Consider the following 20,314-nt stretch of genomic DNA (forward strand, 5'->3'; position numbering starts at 1 on the left):
GAAAGGTGAAATTACTAAGAGGCCTCTGAAAAATGACAGCGGGTGGGGCTCCCGCGCTGGGGCTCATTGGTCATCTACTTCAACACAACGACTCTGACTTCACCAGACTATACGGTGTTGGTCATGGGCACTGGTGTGGAGCCTTCAGAGAGACTGTGGCAGCTCTGACTACTAACCTAGAAATCTTGTTCATGGGTTACAGATTATGTGGATTACACAGAAAAGCAGCAGAATATGGAATGAGGTATGTGTGCAAAGCAGTGTTTTTAAAGGGATTCTGGGACCTAGGAGGCATCATTCCTTTCTGCCTCACTCAGGACCTGGTTTTCTTTTTTCTTGTCCACACATAGTGAACACAAATGCTGATGTGTTTTGTAAATTGCTTGGCTAATCCAGAAGTAGCATAAGACTTCATAAACGTTCTGGTTTCTATTACTAAAGAAGGGTTACGTAGCAGATTTTAATCTGTGGAGCCTTTTACATGTGCAGCAAAACAACACAACACAAAGAACTTTGTTACTTGTTATAATTTCCACTGAACTGTTCAGAAACAATGAGAAAATACTGATGTTTAGTGTGGGAAATCTCGACAGATGTCAGTCTGAGCCCCACGAGGCACTCAAAATGTTGTTAAATGCTCATCCTTCAACACGGCACAGAAAACAAATGGTACACTCAGAATGTTAACTCAAGAACATTTAATAGAGGGACTATTTACAGATACGTGTTCAGAAATAAGGACACCAAGCAGGCATGGCGAAGGCTCTGAAGAGCAAGGACAGGGAGGTGTGCACTGAGGCCGGAGGGTCTACAGCCCCAGAGGAGGGCTGCCCAGCGGGAGCTGGAGCCAGACAGGCACACACCGTGCCAAGACCAAGGTCCAGTGGGGGGGGGGGCGGGCAGGAATAAAGGTTCTAGCCTCTGTCCTCCCACATTCACACCTCAGCGGAAACCCCAGTGGGCAGCCCCTGGGGTGCAGAGCAGGGGAAGGGGGGCAAGTGGGGGCGACCAGCACGAACGCAGGTCCATCACACGTGCAAGTCTACTGTGTAGCTGCCACATAGGCCAGGTCACCCTGAGCCCTGGGGAAGCAGGTTTCTGACTCCGACGCTGCGGTCTACTTAACTGTTTTGGAAGACCCATCCCTAACCGTTGTTGTCGTCACACACTTTACTTCTAAATAGATCGTAACTCACAATACATTGTCACTGTTTGGCTTTAAGCAACTGATCTCCTTTTTAAAAGATTTTAAAACGAGGACAAAGATCTTTTATATTTACCCACATAGTCACCATTCCCAGAACTCTTCATTTCTTCCTAGGATTTCCACCCAGGATTATTTTCCGGCTGCTCCCAAACTTACTTTAATGTTTCCCGAAGGAAGGCCTACAGCTAATCAATTCTCGTTCATTTTGTTTTTCTGAAAAAGTCTCTTTTTTTGCTTTCATTTTTGAAAGATGTTTTGGATGCGTAACAGACAAATGCCAGGTTGCAGGGGTTTTATTTTTTCCCTCAGAAATGCAAAGTCGTCGCTCACTGTATCGTCCTGTGGCCAGAGTGGTCTCTGTCCAGGAGCGCGCTGCCTTTCCCCAGGCGCTTTACAACCTTTCTCCATCCATCTGAGTAGCAGGACTTTCTTTATGTATCTTGTTTGGGTTCTTTGAACTGCTTGAATATGCGGAGTGACACTTTTCATCCCATGTGTAACAATTCCAGCCGTTATTTATTCAGATACTTTGTTATTTCTCTTCCCACCCTCTCCGTCTAGGACTCTGCTCCCACTGCAGCGGACCCCTCTCTTCCAGGCTTTTTTTCTCGTGTACATCAGTTGGACAGTTTTTATTCTTATTTAAATTCATCTATTTTTCTTCTCCTATGTCTCATCTGTTCTGAATTCCACCCAGAGCTGGGTTTTTTGGTGTTTTTAAAATGTTCAGATACTGCTGTGTTCATCATCCTGAGAAGTCCCACTTGGGGTTTTTAAAATACACCATCCACTTGAAGTCTTGTCACGATCATGTTTTCCTCTGTATTCATAAAATCTGCTTGAACACCCTGAAGCAAACTGCTTCAGTCTCTTCTCTTTCTCCTGATTCATTTTGTCCTGGTTACAAGTCGTATTCTTGTAGCTTCTTTGCACATCTGGTAAGTTTTTGGATGCCGGACATTGTGGGTCCAAAGCAGCTTTCGATCTAGGATTAGTCACTTCACAAGATCATAGTCTGCTGGGAATCCTACCTGATGCCCCACGTGTTCAAAGTTGTTTCCACTCTAGCTGGTGGGAACTTTATTCCCAGCCCGGCACTGATTTCTGGGAACGGTTCAGCCTCCCGCTTCTGGCACGACTTTTCCTTTCACACACATGCAAATCAGCACTGAGCCAAAAGACTCAGGGGACTCCTTGTAGATCTCTGCAGCCCTCGTTGGAAGGCTCCCTCCTCTCCAGTACTCTTCCCTGCAAATTCTAGCTACTGTGGCCTCCCCAAATGCCACGTCAGCAGCTCTCTTTGACAAGACCACATGTGTTCCCGTCCCTCAACGGCAGCCTGGGAGCTGCCACCAGGCGCTAGGCTGGGCTGTTGTGGGGTCACCTCACTCTGTCCACCTTCTCCCAGGGATCACAAACTTCTGCTTGCCATAGGTCTCAAAACTATTCTTTCACATACATTTTACAGTTTCTAGCTGTTGAACGCAGGGGAGTTAATCTGGTCCTTGCCAAACCACCAAAGCAGAAAGCAGAAGTCTTCACGCTTAAAACACATCTACCATTTAAAAATAACTTTCATAACATCTTATATACAACAAACGCAACGTTATAGAATTCTTTCAATAGGATCATGCTTATCAAAACTCTTCACATTAGGACTTCTCCATACTGAAATCTCTAATTCATTCTATTCAGTATTTCCTTCGAGTATGTATTCTCTAGTATACTGTGAATTATCCTTTCCTGATGAAACCTCTCATTTGCTTTTTACAGCAGTTCAGTTTCTCCTCGAGTGTAGGTCCTCTAACAATGAGCTGTCACTTCTGACTACAAGGGTCTGTACTACCACAATATTGATAAGACTTCCACATTAACGTGTTACAAGCTGTGTGTTCTGGGAGAAGGCTGTCTTTCACTGTCTACTTAAACAAATTCCCTGCTCTCTGAATTGTTGGGTGAGACTTGCCTTCCCAGTGCACTGACGGGGTTCCTCCCGTGTGTGTGTCCTCGGACGCGTCAGAAGGCATGACGTCTGACGGCAGATTTTCCACGCTCACAGCACTCACATGGTTTCTAGAGTACGTGAGTCCTCTGATGAATCATGAGCTGTGACTTCCTGCTGAAGGCAGTCCCACACTCACTGCACCCATAGTATTTATCTCCTGTATGAATTCTCTGATGCCTCATGAGGTGAGACTTTCTAGTGAAAGACTTCCCACATTCGCCACATTTATAGGGTCTCTCTCCTGTGTGAATCCTCTGATGGATGATGAGCTGTGCCTTCTCAAAGAAGGCTTTTGCACACTCGCTGCATCCATACGTTTTCTCTCCTGTGTGATTTCTCTGATGCTTAATGAGCTGCACTTTCTGAACAAAGGCTTTCCCACACTCACTGCATTCATAGGGTTTCTCCCCTGTATGAATTCTCTGATGCCTGAGAAGCTGTGGCTTCCAGGCAAAAGCTTTCCTACACTCACTACATTCGAAGGGTTTCTCTCCAGTATGGGTTCTCTGGTGGTGAATGAGGCTTGACTTCTCACTGAAGGTCTTCCCACACTCTATGCACTCATAGGGCTTCTCCCCTGTGTGTGTCCTCTGGTGTGAAATCAGGCTTGACTTCTGGGTGAAGGCCTTCCCACACTCGCTGCATTCATACGGTTTCTCTCCAGTGTGAGTTCTCTGATGTGTTAGGAGCTGTGACTTCCCAAAGAAGGTTTTTCCACATTCAACACATGCATAGGGTTTCTCCCCTAAGTGAGTCTTCTGATGTCTGATTAGCTCTGACTTCTTAAAGAATGCTTCTTCACAATCCCTGCACTGATAGTTCTTCTCTCCCGTGTGAGTTATTTGGTGCTTGATAAGCTGTGGTTTTCTGATGAAGGCTTCCCCACACTCGCTGCACTCATAGGGCTTCTCCCCTGTGTGGATTCTCTGATGCCTGATGAGCAGCGAGTTCCTGCTGAAGGCTTTTGTGCACTCGTTACATGCATACGGTTTCTTCCCTGTGTGAGTCCTCTGATGAGTAATCAGCTGTGACTTCCAGAAGAAGGCTTTCCCACAATCACTGCACTTATAGGGCTTCTCCCCTGTGTGAGTTCTCTGATGAGTAATAAGCTTTAACTTCTGGGAGAAGGCTTTCCCACAGTCACTGCAGCCAAAGGGCTTCTCTACTGTGTGGGTTCTCTGATGTCTCTTAAGCTGCGACTTCCTGCTGAAGGCTTTCCCGCATTCGCTGCATCCGTAGGGCTTCTCTCCTGTGTGCGTCCGCTGGTGTAAAATGAGCAAGGACTTCCTACTGAAAGCTTTTTGACATTCACCGCACCCATATGGTTTTTCCCCTGAATGAGTCCTTTGATGAATAGTGAGCAGTGACTTCTGGGAGAAGGCTTTCCCACATTCGCTGCATCCGTAGGGCTTCTCTCCCGTGTGCGTCCGCTGGTGTATGATGAGCTGTGATTTCTTACTGAAAACGTTGCCGCACTCCATGCATAAATGGACTCCTTTGTACGTTCTATGCTTTGCAATGGGCCACGACCCTGTCCTGCTAGCCTTCCTACATTTACTGCAATCACAGTATGGCATTCCACCATGGGTTCTATCGGTTTTGATATACAATAAATATTTCTTATTGAGCTCATCAAGTTTCTTTCTTCCACGGTTATTTTTTGGAATAAGAAACTCAAAAGGATGTTTCAAACTTTTTTCACCTGTGCCACATTTATGGGGTCTCACTCCTAAATGAACAAAGTTAATGCTTGAATGAAATATTTTCCTAAAAACATCATATTCATGGCCTCTCTCCATACTTCTAAGCTTGTCTTGATTATCCTGGTGCCACATTTTGAGACAGTTATCTAGCCAGACTTCTAAAAAGGAAAAAAATGAATCATACTGTGTAAATCTCCTAATGATTATACTCATTGAATAAAACTGAAATGGAACCTAGGATCCCAATTAAAACAAAACAAATATAAGGTCTCCCATATATAAGCTACTTATTGGACATTAGAAATTTTGACAGACACCATATATTAACTAACTGGAATTGAAATAAAAATTTAAAAAAATTTTTTAACAGAAATGAAAACATTTACAAGTTACAAATGTTTAGAAATATGAACTTTTAAATGAGAAAAGATGAAATACACTCAAGGAGCAGTGATCATGAGCAATTTATGCTCAAATACTGGAGTGATTAACTTCCTTATGCAACAACAATCTGATTATCTGCTGTATGTCCAGAGGGAAGACCGCGGGTGCGCACCCCCGCGTCAGAGGGCTCGCGATACAGCAGACACTAGCAAGAACCAGCCCACAAAACAGCAAGACTGGTATACACTGTTCAGTGCTGCGAAGGAAGAAACACTGAATACAGAGCGAATACAGGATATCAAGCTTTCATCCAAGAGATGAGAAACATTAGGCTCCTGTACGATCGCTACATTTAAAGAACACTCTCATTCAAGGCTGTCACCTGAATCAGACTTAACATCAAGGCTATTTCTTGATAGCCGCATCAACGGTTTTATTTAGTTTTTTTTTGACATTTTAACTGAATCTGTAATCTATATAATGAATCTACATGTAATCCTACCCATGAAAATCATTCCAAACCGCAGGAACTCTTTGCATAACACGTAAGGACAGACTCTTTGTTAGCCAGTAAGTACAACTGTTTGTGATTTCCACAACATGATCATTTATTGGACACTTTATAGTGAAGGTTAGTTACTTTACGATATTCTTTGCTAGTAACTATGAGGAACATTCCCAGGAGGTTCCCTGCAAGTCAAAAGATTTGGCAAGACCTCAGATATAAGGCAACCACTTCTTTTCTACAGGATTTTTTTTTTTTTTTTTTTTTTTTTTTTTTTTTTTTGGTGTGTGTGGGAGACTTATCTAATTCTCAGACATATAAGAATTTCAGAAAAAGGACCAACTAGAGCTGCTGATACAGAGAATAAAAGGACTCAATGTTTTGAGCTTAAGAGAGTAGAGGTATTAACACTATTCACCGAGATGAAAAAGACTGAGAAAAAGTCTGGAGATTGAAAGCAAGAGTCATATGTGGACATGGAAGTGTGAAGTCCACCTGAAGAGTTCATAAAACATGGTTTCATGAAATCTGAGTGAAGAAATGAAAACTTTAAATTAAAATTAAAACAAGAAATAAAATTAATATGTATACAAGTTAATAAATAATATAAAATAATATTCAAATAGTTCAACTGCATCAAAAAATATTTAAGAAATAAAAAGTCTTGGGGCGCCTGGGGGGGCTCAGTCGGTTGAGCGTCTGACTCTTGTTTTTGGCTCAGGTCATGATCTCAGGGTCCTGGGATCTGACCCTGTGTCAGGCTCTGTGCTCAGCAGGGATTCTGCTTGGGATTCCGTTTCTCCCTCTCTCTCCCTCTGCACCCCACCCCCCTCTCACTCTGAAAAGAAAAAAAAAAAAAAAAAGAAGAGAAAAGAAAAAGGAAGAAACAAAAATCTTGTCATTTTGGAAAATGAGTGAGTTGTCTCTTACTGGTATGATGCAGGGCAGGCACAGGTGAACCCATTTCTCTCTGTTATACTCTAGTCCACACTGCCTGCATTTCACTTTAGTTTTCAAACTAATATTCCTACTTCCAGCCTTGCTCCCTCCCAATTCTAGTTTCCAGAGAGCCAGTGAGCTTTAGAAAATGTGATCAGGCTTTTTACCCCCTTGCTGAAAAAAAACCTTTGATAAATGCGAGCTTTTACCATGGCTCCCACACCCTGGCATGCCCCAGTCTTTACCAACCTCTCTGACTTCCTTGCACACGCTCTTGCTCACTGCTGCTCAGCCACTCTGAATTCCTTCCCATCCCTTTGATCCCAAAGGCCTCTTCTGCCTCAGGACCTTTGCAATGGCTGTTCCTTTTATTTGGCATGCTCTTCCCAGCTTTCGGCATGGCTCATTCAAGTGTAAAGATCATTTCAAGGGCATCCTCACAATATCCTGTTTATTTCCTTCACAGTACTTATCAAATAGGTAATCACCTTACTTCTGTGTCCCCCACTAGAATGTGGATCGTGGGGTTTTATTTCTCACTGATGTACCTCCAATGCGTGCACAGAGCAAATCCTCATACACGTGGGATAAACACTGTGCACTCGCAACTGGACTTCTAAAGCAGCTCCTTTCTGTAGCATTAATCTTGATAAATAACTTCGCATTTTAATACAAATGCTTTCTGTTCAAATACTGAATTATTGAATAAATATAGTTCTCCATTTTCTTCTACGTTAAAATTCTCTGCTTCTGCTCTTTCATGACTCTCACTCAATTCCTCTCATTCCACAGAATAGCGATCGTTGTAAATTAACGGGTGAACACAAAATCCGTCTTCACAGACAGTATTTTCTACGGTACACGCCCAGACCTAATCATCCATGTGAATGGGACCCAGACATCTATCATTTGAAGTGTTTCGTAAGGTGAGCTGAGACACATGCTTAGATGAGAACCTCTGCACTAAAGAATAATCAAGAAAGGTTCTGCCTTACCTGGCCCCACAACACTCAATTAATGAAACATTTAATAATTACACGTCATAAATTCTACAGGGAAAAGAGAAGAATAAGTTACTTGCCATCTTAATATGTGGGGGGAAATCGTTCAGACCTAATTGGTGAAAAGTTCCAGCTAATGCCTGACCAGGGCCAGGGCTCCTATAATACAACACTAAGGGGGCAGAGAGTTCAGAAAGGCACTGGAGGTGAAAAGGGCTCAAAAGAGGCATAGTGACTACATGGGAAAAGGATACGATAATCAAAGGCTCACGTGCAGACAGAAATGTATGAACATGTGGAGAAACAAACTAGTTCTAACGGAGTTTCACCCTGACTTCTGGGCACAGAAATTAAAAAGAAAAAACAAAAAAATGGGTAAGATGTTGCCATACCATGAGGTTCTTCAACATAAATGTGTAAAATACCACACAGCACATGGGGTTTAAACCCAGTGGACTCTGTGATGGGTTAACGAGGAGAAGGTGAACATCAAGGCACTGAAACGCACCCCAGGAGGTGACCGCAAATGGCTCAGTCTGCACAGAGGAGGGAGAGGAAGAGCTCCTCACCAGGCTCACGGTGTTCGGTTTTTATCCTATATGCATGGATTCGCCTTCTACTCTCTACGGGCTTAAAACAGAAATCCGACAAATTAGAGGGAGAAAAGAAAACTAATAAAGGACTCAGTCGGTGTCCCTGCAACGGGAGAAAGCTATGAACTCTTCAGGAGGAGGAAGGAAGCCCACCCCTGCAGGGTGGGAGTGCAGGACAGAAGGAAGGGAGCCGAGGAGGCTGGGAAGAGGATCCTTGCCCCAGAAAGCAAGGTCCTAAATGCTGGCCACCAGCTTGTGCTGCTGTATAGGGAAGGGGGTACGTGCCATCACCAGCTCCGTGCAATGAGGACACGTCGTGATGTGGAGACCAGGACAGAGAGCACATTAAAATGCAGGAAGAATTCAGGTCACCAGTCCTGAGCCAACTCTAAAGACTGAGGAATGTCAAAAAGTTTTACAAATAACATTTCAAAATAACTTTTCAGAACATTATGAACGACCTATCATCAGAAACCTGTGATTCAGCTTACACTGTATGCCCCTGATGACCTCTCACCTGAAAAACTCTGACTTAGAACTTGCTCGTCTATTATCCACGGCTCTTCTTGCTCCAGCTTGAAAATCGCATCAGGTTTGATAATCTGATAACCTGTTAATTGGAAACAAAGACAACCGGGACCTAATTCCTTGGGCTGATGGACTCTCAAATATGAAGAATATTTACTATGAAGGCTATAAAACAAAGCAAGTGAACCAAAATCTTTCAATTGGGTATAGAAATCAAAGAACCTTTGACATCTGAAACTTAAACCCAAAATCAGTGAACATCTTAGAGGCCCCACAGTTACGGGATACATACTACTTACATATGAATGTTCTTACCCAAGAAGACGAGGTTGCTATAGTTCTCCAACATCACGTCTCTGTACAAGCTCTTTTGAGTAGGATTAAGCAGCTGCCACTCCTCCGACGTGAAGTCCACAGCCACATCCTCAAACGAGATCTGGAAAAGCGAATCACTGTTAAGCCTGAAGCGGTACTCATGGCGGGATACAGGCTTTCTTCTCCAGCATGGGAGGCAGCCTCGCCCACCTCTAACTCCTGGTATCCGAGTTGGTGTCCCGCTCCCCTCCTGAACGTGCGCTGGCCTTACTGACTCACATCCATGGAGATTATTCCTCTGTCTTGGGAGCCCTGTCTTGCTCTCTCGGGGGGAATCCAGCTGCCACGCTGTGAGGCAGTCCTGTGGAGACGCCCAGGTCGCGAGGCACCGAGGCCCGCCAACTCTCCCCATGACTAAGCCTGGAAGGGGATCATCTCTCTACTGCACCCTGGAAGGACCAGAGCCCGGCCTAATGTCTTCGTTACAGGGCCGTGTGAGACCCTGGAAGGGAACCAGATGTAAGCGCAGCTGGCAAACTTCTAACCCAGAGAAACGTGAGAGAAACGTTTGTGTTGTTAGCCACTGAGGTTTGGGTAACTTGTTACACAGCAATTGATAACTCATACAATATCCTAATCTTGCATTATACTTTGAGAGAAACAAAAATGTTATTAGTTTATTTATCACTTTGAATTCACTCATGTATCCATCCACCTATTCATTAAGTAAGAAATTGGAATACGTTGTGTTTAAATAAGCACAGTGCTTCTCAGAGAAGGTGCCACTGGTATGTGAGGACAATTCTTAGCCGAGCCCCATGCAGTGTCAACCTTCAGCATCCCTGGCACCTGCTAACTGACAGTCCTATTTTCCGGTCACTGTCAAAACCAAAACCACATCTATCCATCTCCAACACTCTCCTCCCTCCGCGTCTGCACCCACGTAGTAACAATAAGCTAGCTCCTCCACATATCTTCTGGAACACATAGATGGAGTAGCGAGAACTCCCCAAACATGAAAGGTCCCAGAGATACAAAGATGAGTAGAATAAAAATCATGTTCTTAAAACTCTTCAGTCTTTTCAGGCCAGGAAAGAAGGTGTTACAGAGGCCATGAAACAAGTACACAGAGGATATGGCGGCAAAAGGCAAAGGAACTACAAAGTGAAAACAATGTGGAAAAAGAACACTGTTGCGAGATTCACCTTACCTGAGTTCACGACTTCCTATAAAGCCACAGTAATTAAGACAAGCTAGTGTGAGTCAAAGGATAAATACATTGACGAATGGAACAGAACAGACGGCTTACAATTAGACCCCACTAAGTATGCTCAATTGACTTTTGACAAAAGGATTCCATGAAGAAAGGAGTTTTTTCAACAAGTGGTGCTAGAACGATTGTATACCCATAAGCAAAAGAATAACCCTCAACCCACACTTCATACCCTATATAAAAATTAATTCAAAATGGATCACAGACCTAAATGGAAAACATAAAACTAGAAAAGCTCTAGGAAAAAACCTGCACGATCCTGAGTTTGGCAGTATGTTTTTAGACACGACACTGAAACCAAGGTCAACTTAAGAAAAATCAATGAAATGAACTTTTTCAAAATTAAAAATTTTTTCTATGTGAAAGACACTGTTAAGAGAAAGAAAAGACAAGGCATGGACTATGAGAAAATATTTGAAAATCACTCATCTGACAGAACACTTGTATCCAGAATAAAGAATTCTTGACACTCAACAATAAGAAAACAATACAATTAAAAAATGGGCATCTCTTGAAGCAAGGGAAATATAAGCAAAAATGAACTATTGGGACTTCAGAGAAATAAAAACCTTCTGCAAAGCAAAGGAAACAATCACCAAAACTAAAAGGCAACCTACAGAATGGGAGAAGATATTTGCAAGTGACATATCTGATAGAGGGTGAGTATCTAAAATATGTAAAGAACTGATACAACTCAACACCCCAAAAAACAAATAGTCTAATTTAAAAACGGGCGGAAGACAGGAACAGACGTTTCCCCAAAGACGACATCCGGATGGCCAACAGACCATGAAAAGATGCTCAACATCACTCAGCATCAGGGAAACGGAGATCAAACCACAATGAGATAGCACCTCTCACCTGTCCGAACGGCTCACATCATCAAGACAAGAAACAGCAGGTGTTGGTGAGGATGTGCAGAAAGGGGAGCCCTCGTGCACTGCTGGTGGGAGTGCAAGCTGCTGCAGCCGCTCTGGAAAACTGTGGAGGGCCCTCAGAAAGTTGAAAATACAACGACCCTACGACCCAGCAGTTGCACTACTGGTATTTACCCAAAGATACAAACACGCTAATTCGAAGGCATACATGCACCCCCATGTTTACAGCAGCGTTATCCGTAACGGCCAAGATACGGAAGCAGCCGAGTGTCCGTGATGATGGCTGGATAAAGATGCGGTCACGTACGATGGAGTATTACTCAGCCACGGCAAAGAATGAATCTTGCCATTTGCAGCAACATGGATGCACCCAGAGGGTATCGCGCTGAGTGAGGTCGGAGAAAGACCAATTCACACGATCTCACTCCTGTGTGGAATTGTAGGAACAAAACAAGCCAAGGAAAGAAAGAATCAATCCAAGAAAGACTCTTAAGTACAGAGAACACATGGTTCGCAGAGGGGAGGGGGGCGGGGAGGAGTGAACCAGGGGCAGGGGATTAGGCCTACACTTACTGCGAGGGGCACGGAAGGATGTGTGCAAGTGTTGACTGACTACACGGCACGCCTGAAGCTAATACAACACTGCATGTTAACGACACTGGCATTAAAATGAACAAAACCCCCTTATTTAAAAAACAAACAAGAAAGATGAGCAAAAGATCTAGGGGTGCCTGGGTGGCGCAGTCGTTAAGCGTCTGCCTTCGGCTCAGGGCGTGATCCCAGCACTCTGGGATCGAGCCCCGCGTCAGGCTCCTCCACTGGGAGCCTGCTTCTCCCTCTCCCACTCCCCCTGCTTGTGTTCCCGCTCTCCCTGGCTGTCTATCTCTCTGTCAAATAAATAAATAAAATATTAAAAAAAAAAATCTAAAACACACTTCACCAAAGGAGATATACAGATAAAAACTAAACATGAAAAGATGTTCAGCATCTGTCACCAGGGAAATCGTGAGACGTTACTACATATCCATTAGAATTGCTAAAGTTAATTTAAAAAACCCACATACAGAGTGATGAGTGCAGGCGAGGATGCACAGCAGTAGCTCTCACGCACGGCCCAGCGACCTTGGGAGAGGTTCTGGCAGCTTCCATAAAGCTAGATGCAGAGTTACCACACGGCCCAGCACTCCTGCTCCCACATACCTGCCCGGGTACACTGAAAATGTCTGCTCACCTCATGATTTCTGTTCAAACCTGTACGCAGATGAACCAACTGCTACAAACCGGGAGCAACCGCCATGTCCTTCCAAAGGGAAAGGGCGAGCAAGCTGCTGTGTCCGTACGACGGGACACTGGTCAGTGACTCAGCAGTAAAAGGAACGGACTGCTGGTTCAAACGTGGATGAATCTCAGAGATGAGTGAAAAAGCCGGTATGGAAAGGGCGTACGCTGATGATTCCAGCCGCCAGCACTGCAGGAAAGGCAGAACCGCGGCGAGAGAGCAGGGTGGGATGCGTGAAGGCCGGACTTGGGGAATGTCTCTGGAGACCTGGAACCGTTCCAAGTCCTGACTGTGATGCTGACTACGTGAATTTATACACGTCTGAAAACTCAGGCTCCTGGTTAAAAACCAGGATTTTCCAGGCCCAACCATAGGCACACCGTAGGCTTTACCCAACTGGTCTCCCAGGGGAGGCTGCCCTCCCCACACTGATGTGGCACCATGGGCTCCCGAGGACTGGTATTCTGGTCCTCCCTATTGAATGTGCTGTTGGTGCGGACTTACCGCCTATGTACACTCTGGCCAGCCTTCGCCCCCAAGCCCAGACAGCAGCGGCCACGGCCAGGGCCGTGACAGCGTCAGCTCTAGCTCGTGCCCCAGGCGAGCCGCAGACTGGCAGGTAAAACGAGCTCTCCTGCCGGATGACACATTTGGATACAAGTAAGTTCTGCTCCTAAAATGCTTGATTTATTTTTTAAGGTTTTGGTTATTTAATTGAGAGAGAGAGAGAGAGAGAGAGCGCACGCGTGCATGAGTGGGGGGAGCACGAGAGGCAGAGGGAGAAGCAGACTTCCCCGAGCAGGGAGCCCGAGCATGGCTGATCCCAAGACCCTTGTATCGTCACCTGAGCCGAAGTCGGACGCTTCACCAAATGAGCCACCCAGGCACCCATAGCTAGCCAATTCTTAAACATGATGAATCTTTCCGGTTAAATTACATAATATTTGTCCTTCTCGCATACAATCTTTCCAAAGGGTCTGGATGAAAACAGGAGATGAACTTTTAAAAAGTTCTGATTACTAATTGGGACACACTGATACTAACAACAGAAAAACAAAAACAAAATAAACCTAGCACCTGGGGGAGCACAGGGTTGGAGAAGGACACAAATGATCTTTGTTTTTTGGACTTGTTCCTAAAAGCTTTCCCCTCCTACTGGAAAAAACAAAAACCGAAAGAAACAACTCTCAATGCTCCCTTTCCAAGCTCCTGGGAATAATCTGGATTCAGACTGACTGCTGAGCCAAAGAAGCCTTCCTGATGGGCCGACGGGGAGACGGCTCCTGCACTTTCCAGGCCAAACGTGCCCAGATGTTGCCCACATCTAACAAAGTGTGGGTTAATAACCTGAGGTCATGGACAGACAAAGAGATTTGGAAAGAAATGCCCCAAGCAGTCCCTCTAAAACCACATTATTCAGACTGGACTAAAAACCCCAGGGCAGAAGGGCCCACACTGGGGGCCATGTTAACCTAGCTGTGGACTAAAGCAGGCCCCGCTGAGGGTCCCCTCTGTAATTTGTTTCCAGGAGAACCATGTGTCCTTTGGGATTGCGCTTCTGATGTGTGTACCCCAACCGTCGTGACATTCTCCGTTTCCTAAGTCAAAAAAGTAAAAAGAGCTAAAGGTAGATAGCCCCATGCCCAGCTAATAGAACCAAAAACATTTCTACCTACAATGTATCAAAATTCCAACTGAGGGAATATTTATGGGGGCCATTTGAAGGTTTTGTAATGATGATTTCTGCCAGATGACTTAGGTTTCTTTCCCACAACTAGAATATAGGTAAGACGGGTGGTCTAGGCCCACTGGTTCGGTCCCGTAACAGACTTTTTGTGCTCTGAATTTTACTTGAGATTCACGGCCTTCGTTTGCACTGAGGAACTCTGTAAGAAATAGCACTGGAAATACGTTCATTTATTGCAGGGTTTATGTATCATAGGGCCGCTATTTAGGACTTTGTCCATTCTATCATACACATAAATCGCTATCCAAATGCTTTCGTTCTAAGCAATCATCAGCAAAGGTTTCTTTCTACTAAGTAGCAGAGGAAAGCACATACTACTGTTCCTTCCCTTCCCACCTCCACTTCTGGGAATATCTGAGGACAGCCTGCAGCTCACCTCCGGCAACGAAGGACCTTATTTCCTATATATCCGTGCTGCGACTTTAAGCCTTTTGTATGATTCCATAATCCACCTTGTTCTCTGACACCTTCTTTCCCGAGTTTATGTTTTCTAATTATGACTTAAATGTATTTGGAGCTTTCCCGTAAGCCTTGTCACGCCTACAGAAAAATACTGTTGGAGAACAAAGAACTCACCTGTGACTTGATCATTTTCTGCGGCTTGGAAAATCAGCTCTGTTCTATGGCTCCTCTCTGTCCTGATGCTCTGGAGAGAGGCCTCTGGTCAAATGTCTGTAAACCGAGAGGGCACCCCTAGTCCCGAGGCTTCTTCTTTCTTATCTCAAATGAGTTTTCTTGTTCCTCAGTCATGGCCTGGAGATGCAGTGGGAATTTTATTTTAGATGATGTCATGAATCTGGGAGCCTAATTTGGGTTCTCTCTTACTGGGAAATCAAAGAACTCGAACAGGGCTGGGGGTAAGAAGCAGGATGCAAGGGGCGCCTGGGTGGTGCAGTTGTTAAGTGTCTGCCTTCGGCTCAGGGCGTGATCCCGGCGTTCTGGGATCAAGCCCCACGTCAGGCTCCTCCGCTGGGAGCCTGCTTCTTCCTCTCCCACCCCCCCCCTGCTTGTGTTCCCTCTTTCACTGGCTGTCTCTCTCTCTGTCAAATAAATAAATAAATAAAGTCTTTAAAAAAAAAAAAAAAAGCAGGATGCAAGAGGAGCCCCTGATAAGTCTGCACAGGGCCAGGTGTGCACCACGCTACACTCTGCAGCCCCGGCTCCCGCCTGTACATGCCAGATTCAAGCCCCTCGCCTCAGCAGTTCAGCCAAATCCCCCCAATGGAGCATCACCACACCAAGATGCTCCCCAGAAACAGAACCTTGGCTCACTCATTCTGCAGCAGTATTTTCTGGGAGCCCTGAAATGAAATCACTGCTACAGGTGCTGTAGACTAAGATGCAATTCATTTTTTTTTATCAAGCTATTTCTTTTTTAAAGATTTTATTTATTTATTGGACAGAGAGAGGCACAGTGAGAGAGGGAACACCAGCAGGGGGAGTGGGAGAGGGAGAAGCAGGCTTCCCGCTAAGCAGGGAGCCCGATGCGGGGCTCAATCCCAGAACCCCGGGATCATGACCTGAGCTGAAGGCAGACGCTTAACGACTGAGCCCCCCAGGCGCCCCTATCAAGCTATTTTTTAAAAAAGATTTTATTTATTTATCTGAGAGAGACAGTGAGCAAGAGAGAGCACAAGTCAGGGAAGAGGCACAGGGACAAGCAGACTCCGCGCAGAGCAGGGAGCCTGACTCGGGGCTCCGCTGAAGGCAGACGCTGCACCATCTGAGCCCCCCAGGCACCCCAAGATGCAGCTCATTTCTAAGCAGGATGGGAAGCAGAAGATGGATCTTAGATCGAGATGATGAAGTAACTTGGGGTGTTGGCTCTCTACTCCAAAATCAGCCCAGGAGCAAAAGGAAAGCCTCGATCAGAGGAGCCAACAGAAACGGTGAAAAGAAGAGAGGTGCTGGGGAGATTCGTGTGTGGGTTTGTGTCCTTCCCTCAGAAGCCAGCAGGAACAGCCAGGGTGTAATGGAGGCAGATCAAAATCCCTGATGAGTGAAGGGCTGCCCTTCCTCATCTCCCACCCCCTTCCATGCCCCAAGGACACTGCTCCAGTCTGCTTCTTTCTGAGGCGCTCTGATCCCTGACCAGAGGAGACGCCTGAAAGGGTGGTGGGACACAGGGCTGTCCAGTGGTTCCACAGGGTCCACAGTGTTGGCCCTGGTGCCCCTTCCCTGCCCTTCCCAGAGCATGCAGGAGAGCAGCTAACACCTCTAGGGGATTCTGAGCTCAGAGGCCAGTAAGAACACATAAAATAAAAATAAGAAAAAAAAATTAATCATGCAAAAAAAGGAGACTCCCCTGACTGCTATTCAAAAAGCACTTACTTCAGAAACCCTGTAACCGTACATTCTTCCTCTGCCCCTTCGAAAGGTGTGTAAATCTTTTCTAAAAGCTAATAAGCCTTGTCTGGTTTACCACCCAAAATGTCTTTCTTAAGGACCTGGGAGCTATCTCTTTGATGTCATCCAGGAAGACAGGCCCCTATTTCCCAATCTCAGGGAGGGCAGGACCCTAACCAAGTGCCTGACTTCAGCACCTGGTTCCCAGGTGTAAAACCACCTCCTACCACAAAGATATGAGAAGGCTATGTTTCCTTCGGACAAATGCAAAAGGCTAACACAATGGCCGCCCCAACTGCCAGGAAAAGGTAGTATGAACTATGTGAAATTATCATTTATCTTGAGAACGAGTGTGTAATGGGTTGTAGCTGCCTGGCTACAAAGAAGAGTGAGATTTCGTTCTGTCTCTGCAATGTCGTCAGCAGGCTGCCTGCAAAGCTCACTGCATTCTTGTTTCAAGTTTACTTTTTATGCAACAATAAAGCTGTTTTTTTCTTCCGATTTTGTGAAGAGATTTATGGGTTGGCAGATTTGGATTTTAATATTTCCCCAAGAGGCCAAACAACCAGATAATTGAGCACAACTGCTGTTTTAAAAACTGTTTAAGAAACTGTGAACTACATAACTGATATCTTAGGCAGAACTATTGGAAAAAATAAAACCAAGATTTCAGCTAAGTATAATAAACAAAAAACACTAACTCTTCATGCATACACATACTTACACCCTGAATTCCTTCACTGCTCATGGACCAGGTCCCTTACACTCAACCACAGAGGAGACGAGAGCCAGGGACTTCACAGGCATGACATTGCACAGAGATGTTATTTCCTTCCTAAGAATATACCTGAAAAGAAATGTCCAAAAATCACAGTGCCCAGTCAACTTGGGGACAAGAGGGACAAATTCCACCTCACAGCAATCTTGCTGACGGAGATTTGTCCAGCACCGGTGGTCTGCACCTGGGGTCCAGGACGGGCTGCTGAGCACCGTAAGCTGCTGGCACTCTGCACACAGGCTGACAGGCTAGTGAGGAAGACCGAACGTGGTGGACAGGTCAGTGGGCACCTTTCCAGAAAATAAGCTGAAAGAGAGGGTATGGTACCTGTAGAAGACGGATAGCAAGAGCTCTCTGTGTAAAGGCACTGTTCCATTCAAGCACAGGGGAGGGGGTCTCTAACGTCCCAGCGGATATAGAGAAAAGTCAGCCACAAATGAAGAGAGAAAATTATGCCTGGATGTTAGCCAACTGCCAGGTTCTGCCCCAGGGCAGCTAACAAGAGCAGGGCCAGAACACCACCCTCTCGAGGCACTTACAACCCACCCCAAGTTGGGCCGAGGGCTGGAAACAGATGAGACAAGGCTGCCCTCAACACCACATGCTCGGGAACCCTAGGTGGCTCAACAGCAAAGCCCACTCTCCTGCAGACAGTGAGCAGGAAGCAGAAGGCCGTGGGAAGACCACGCCCACCACGGAGCTCTATGCTCAGAGGGCTGGAGCTAGACAGAGCTGAAGGTGCTTCAGGGATGGAGGAGGGCACCAGGACTAAGCCAGCAAGGGGTAGGATCCTGTCCAACGGGGTCACTGAGAACTTTTAAATAAGGAAATGTTCCAGTAAAAGGAGCCATCACAAACCAACAACATGATGTGCTGGGTGAGAAGAACCAAAGAACAAAAATGAGTATGTCATTCAACAGAAGTCACTATGTAAGAGTCTTGCCTGAGCCAGTGCGTGACCAACACTCATTGGGACCCACCCAGACCCACAAACACAACTCACACAGGTCCTATCATCAAAGACGGCTTCAATCACACAAAAGCCCCCCCGGAATGACTGAAGCCCCCTGCCATCCCAGCCCATGGACGGAACTTCAGCACTCAGAGACTCCCACTTACCCACACTGACCACCCGAGAATTCTCCAGCCCCTCATTCACTGACTGCAACAGAGCCCTCACAAGTCTCCAGACCACACAGCCACCGAGCGCCACAACCCCACTATCCTCCCCCCACTTGCCCCTCATCCCACCAGGACCCTGACTGCTGACTTTACAGGCTGTCCCTCCAGGACCTTCAGTTACACATACACATTCCCAGTGACTCCTCCAGCAAAGCCCCTATCATCAACCCCCAAGTGACACAGAAGTGCATCCATTAATGAAATCCAAAGTCTTTCCACAGCCCCGCCCCATCAGATATCCACAGGACCTTGATTCCTGATCATTCCAGGCTCTTCCTCACCCAGCCCAAGCACCAGCCATGGTCAGCCCCTCATCACTGACTCCCACAGGCTTCTCAACACTGACGCCATGAAACCCATCACTGGATCCCCCACACTCCCACCCAATAATCTTGACAGAGTCTATTCTATTCGTTGACTAGAAGTGGAGTCAGTGAAATCCTAAACTCAGAGTCCCAAAGAACCCCCACAGAATCCCAACTCCTTCCTACCCATCGACTCACCCTAAAAGTGCCCCAGTCACTGTTCTCACAGAGCCCCCTCAAGCTTGCTAGCCCCCATCACCACACTCAAGGGATGCCCAATCTGTAATGCCCTAACCATTCACTTCCGTGATACCTCGTTTTCTAATCTACCCCATGCTCACCCACCACTGACACCCTACACCCTCCTAACCATCACCCGAAAGGGCTCTGCATGAACACGGACAGGCTGGTTCGTCCAATTCCCACCCCCACTGTCTGCTTATTCACACCCCCAACAGGCCACCCTTCGCCGCCCCTCCAGGGCCCTTGTCAAACCCACGCGTTTTGTCCTGATTGATTGGCGGGAACGACAGTCCAGCCAGCCGCAGATGAGGCACAGGATGAGATCTGGAGGACTGGTATCTGGCCTTGTCACAGGCCAACAAGGGGGCACGTGTTACGGGGTCATCCAGGCGAGGGGGTTCTCTGAAGGGAGCTCTTCCCGGGAACACACGAGGGGGGAGACATTTCTCAACCTTCTTGCGGCCCGCGAGCCCAGGGCTCAGGTGAACTCCAACACTGTCACGAACCGACAGTCCTTCCAGTAAATGAAATCCTCGGTCTACCAGTCCTGAGCCCTCGAACGCCCCCCCCCCCCCCGAACAGACCCCCCACAAAGGCCTTACCACTTGCCAACTCAAAGGCACGTCGATCACCGGTCACCAGAGTCCCGGTTCCTCCCGCAAAGCCACCCCAAGCTGCACCCCCGATGGCACACTCACCCTCCCCCACACTCCGGAGGGCGGCCTCCAGGGGCTCCCGCACCCCCATCCCGGCCAAGCCCTCCAGTCTAGGCCTAACCCTGAGCCCCACGCCCCGCCCCGGCCGGCCGGGAACCGGCGCCTGCGCCGCGGGGCCGTCTCCTCCCCCTACCCCGCATTCTCATCTCACCCGGTTCCGGAGCCAGTTCGCGCGTGCGCCAGGGTCACCGCGGGGCCCGCACGGACACCGAGGCCGCCCCAGGGCAGCAGTCTCGCCGCCCCGCCCCCCGCCGCACACACCCTCCCGCTCCGGCCCGCAGCGCCGGGACTCACGCGGCCTACCGCGGAAGAGCGCGCGCGGAACTACATTTCCCAGAGTGCCGCTCGCCCCAGAACTACATCTCCCAGGGGGCTCTGCGGCGCGCC

At 46.9% G+C, this 20,314-nt stretch overlaps 1 protein-coding gene across 5 annotated transcripts; it reads right to left on the reverse strand.

Moving 5' to 3' along the window:
• Positions 1–681: 681 nt before the first annotated feature.
• Positions 682–20,163, reverse strand: ZNF605 (zinc finger protein 605). Of its 5 annotated transcripts, none has more exons than XM_026514622.4 (6): positions 19,814–20,034; positions 17,428–17,550; positions 14,934–15,110; positions 9,181–9,301; positions 8,855–8,947; positions 682–5,073 (listed from the first exon to the last, which is right to left on the reverse strand). In XM_026514622.4, the coding sequence occupies exons 3-6, from the start codon at positions 14,946–14,948 to the stop codon at positions 3,281–3,283; spliced, it is 2,022 nt and encodes a 673-aa protein (XP_026370407.2). In that variant the 5' UTR covers positions 14,949–15,110; positions 17,428–17,550; positions 19,814–20,034; the 3' UTR covers positions 682–3,280. The 5 variants fall into 5 exon arrangements, with proteins under 5 accessions (XP_026370407.2, XP_057161755.1, XP_044245720.1 ...); XM_057305772.1 differs by having other exon boundaries at positions 19,910–20,032; XM_044389785.3 differs by lacking the exons at positions 17,428–17,550; positions 19,814–20,034 and adding an exon at positions 20,079–20,163.
• Between the last annotated feature and the right edge of the window lie 151 nt (positions 20,164–20,314).

The sequence above is a fragment of the Ursus arctos genome, unplaced genomic scaffold (assembly GCF_023065955.2).
Source record: "Ursus arctos isolate Adak ecotype North America unplaced genomic scaffold, UrsArc2.0 scaffold_34, whole genome shotgun sequence".
Classification (NCBI taxonomy): domain Eukaryota; kingdom Metazoa; phylum Chordata; class Mammalia; order Carnivora; family Ursidae; genus Ursus; species Ursus arctos.

What these genes read in the sequence shown, in the direction of transcription:
- ZNF605 (XM_044389785.3), bottom strand. An exon ending in TAGCAACCTCGTCTTCTTGG is followed by an intron (nt 8,948 to 9,180) that starts GTAAGAACATTC and finishes TCCAATTAACAG; the next exon opens with GTTATCAGATTATCAAACCT. An exon ending in TCTAAGTCAGAGTTTTTCAG is followed by an intron (nt 5,074 to 8,854) that starts GTGAGAGGTCAT and finishes TTTCCTTTTTAG; the next exon opens with AAGTCTGGCTAGATAACTGT.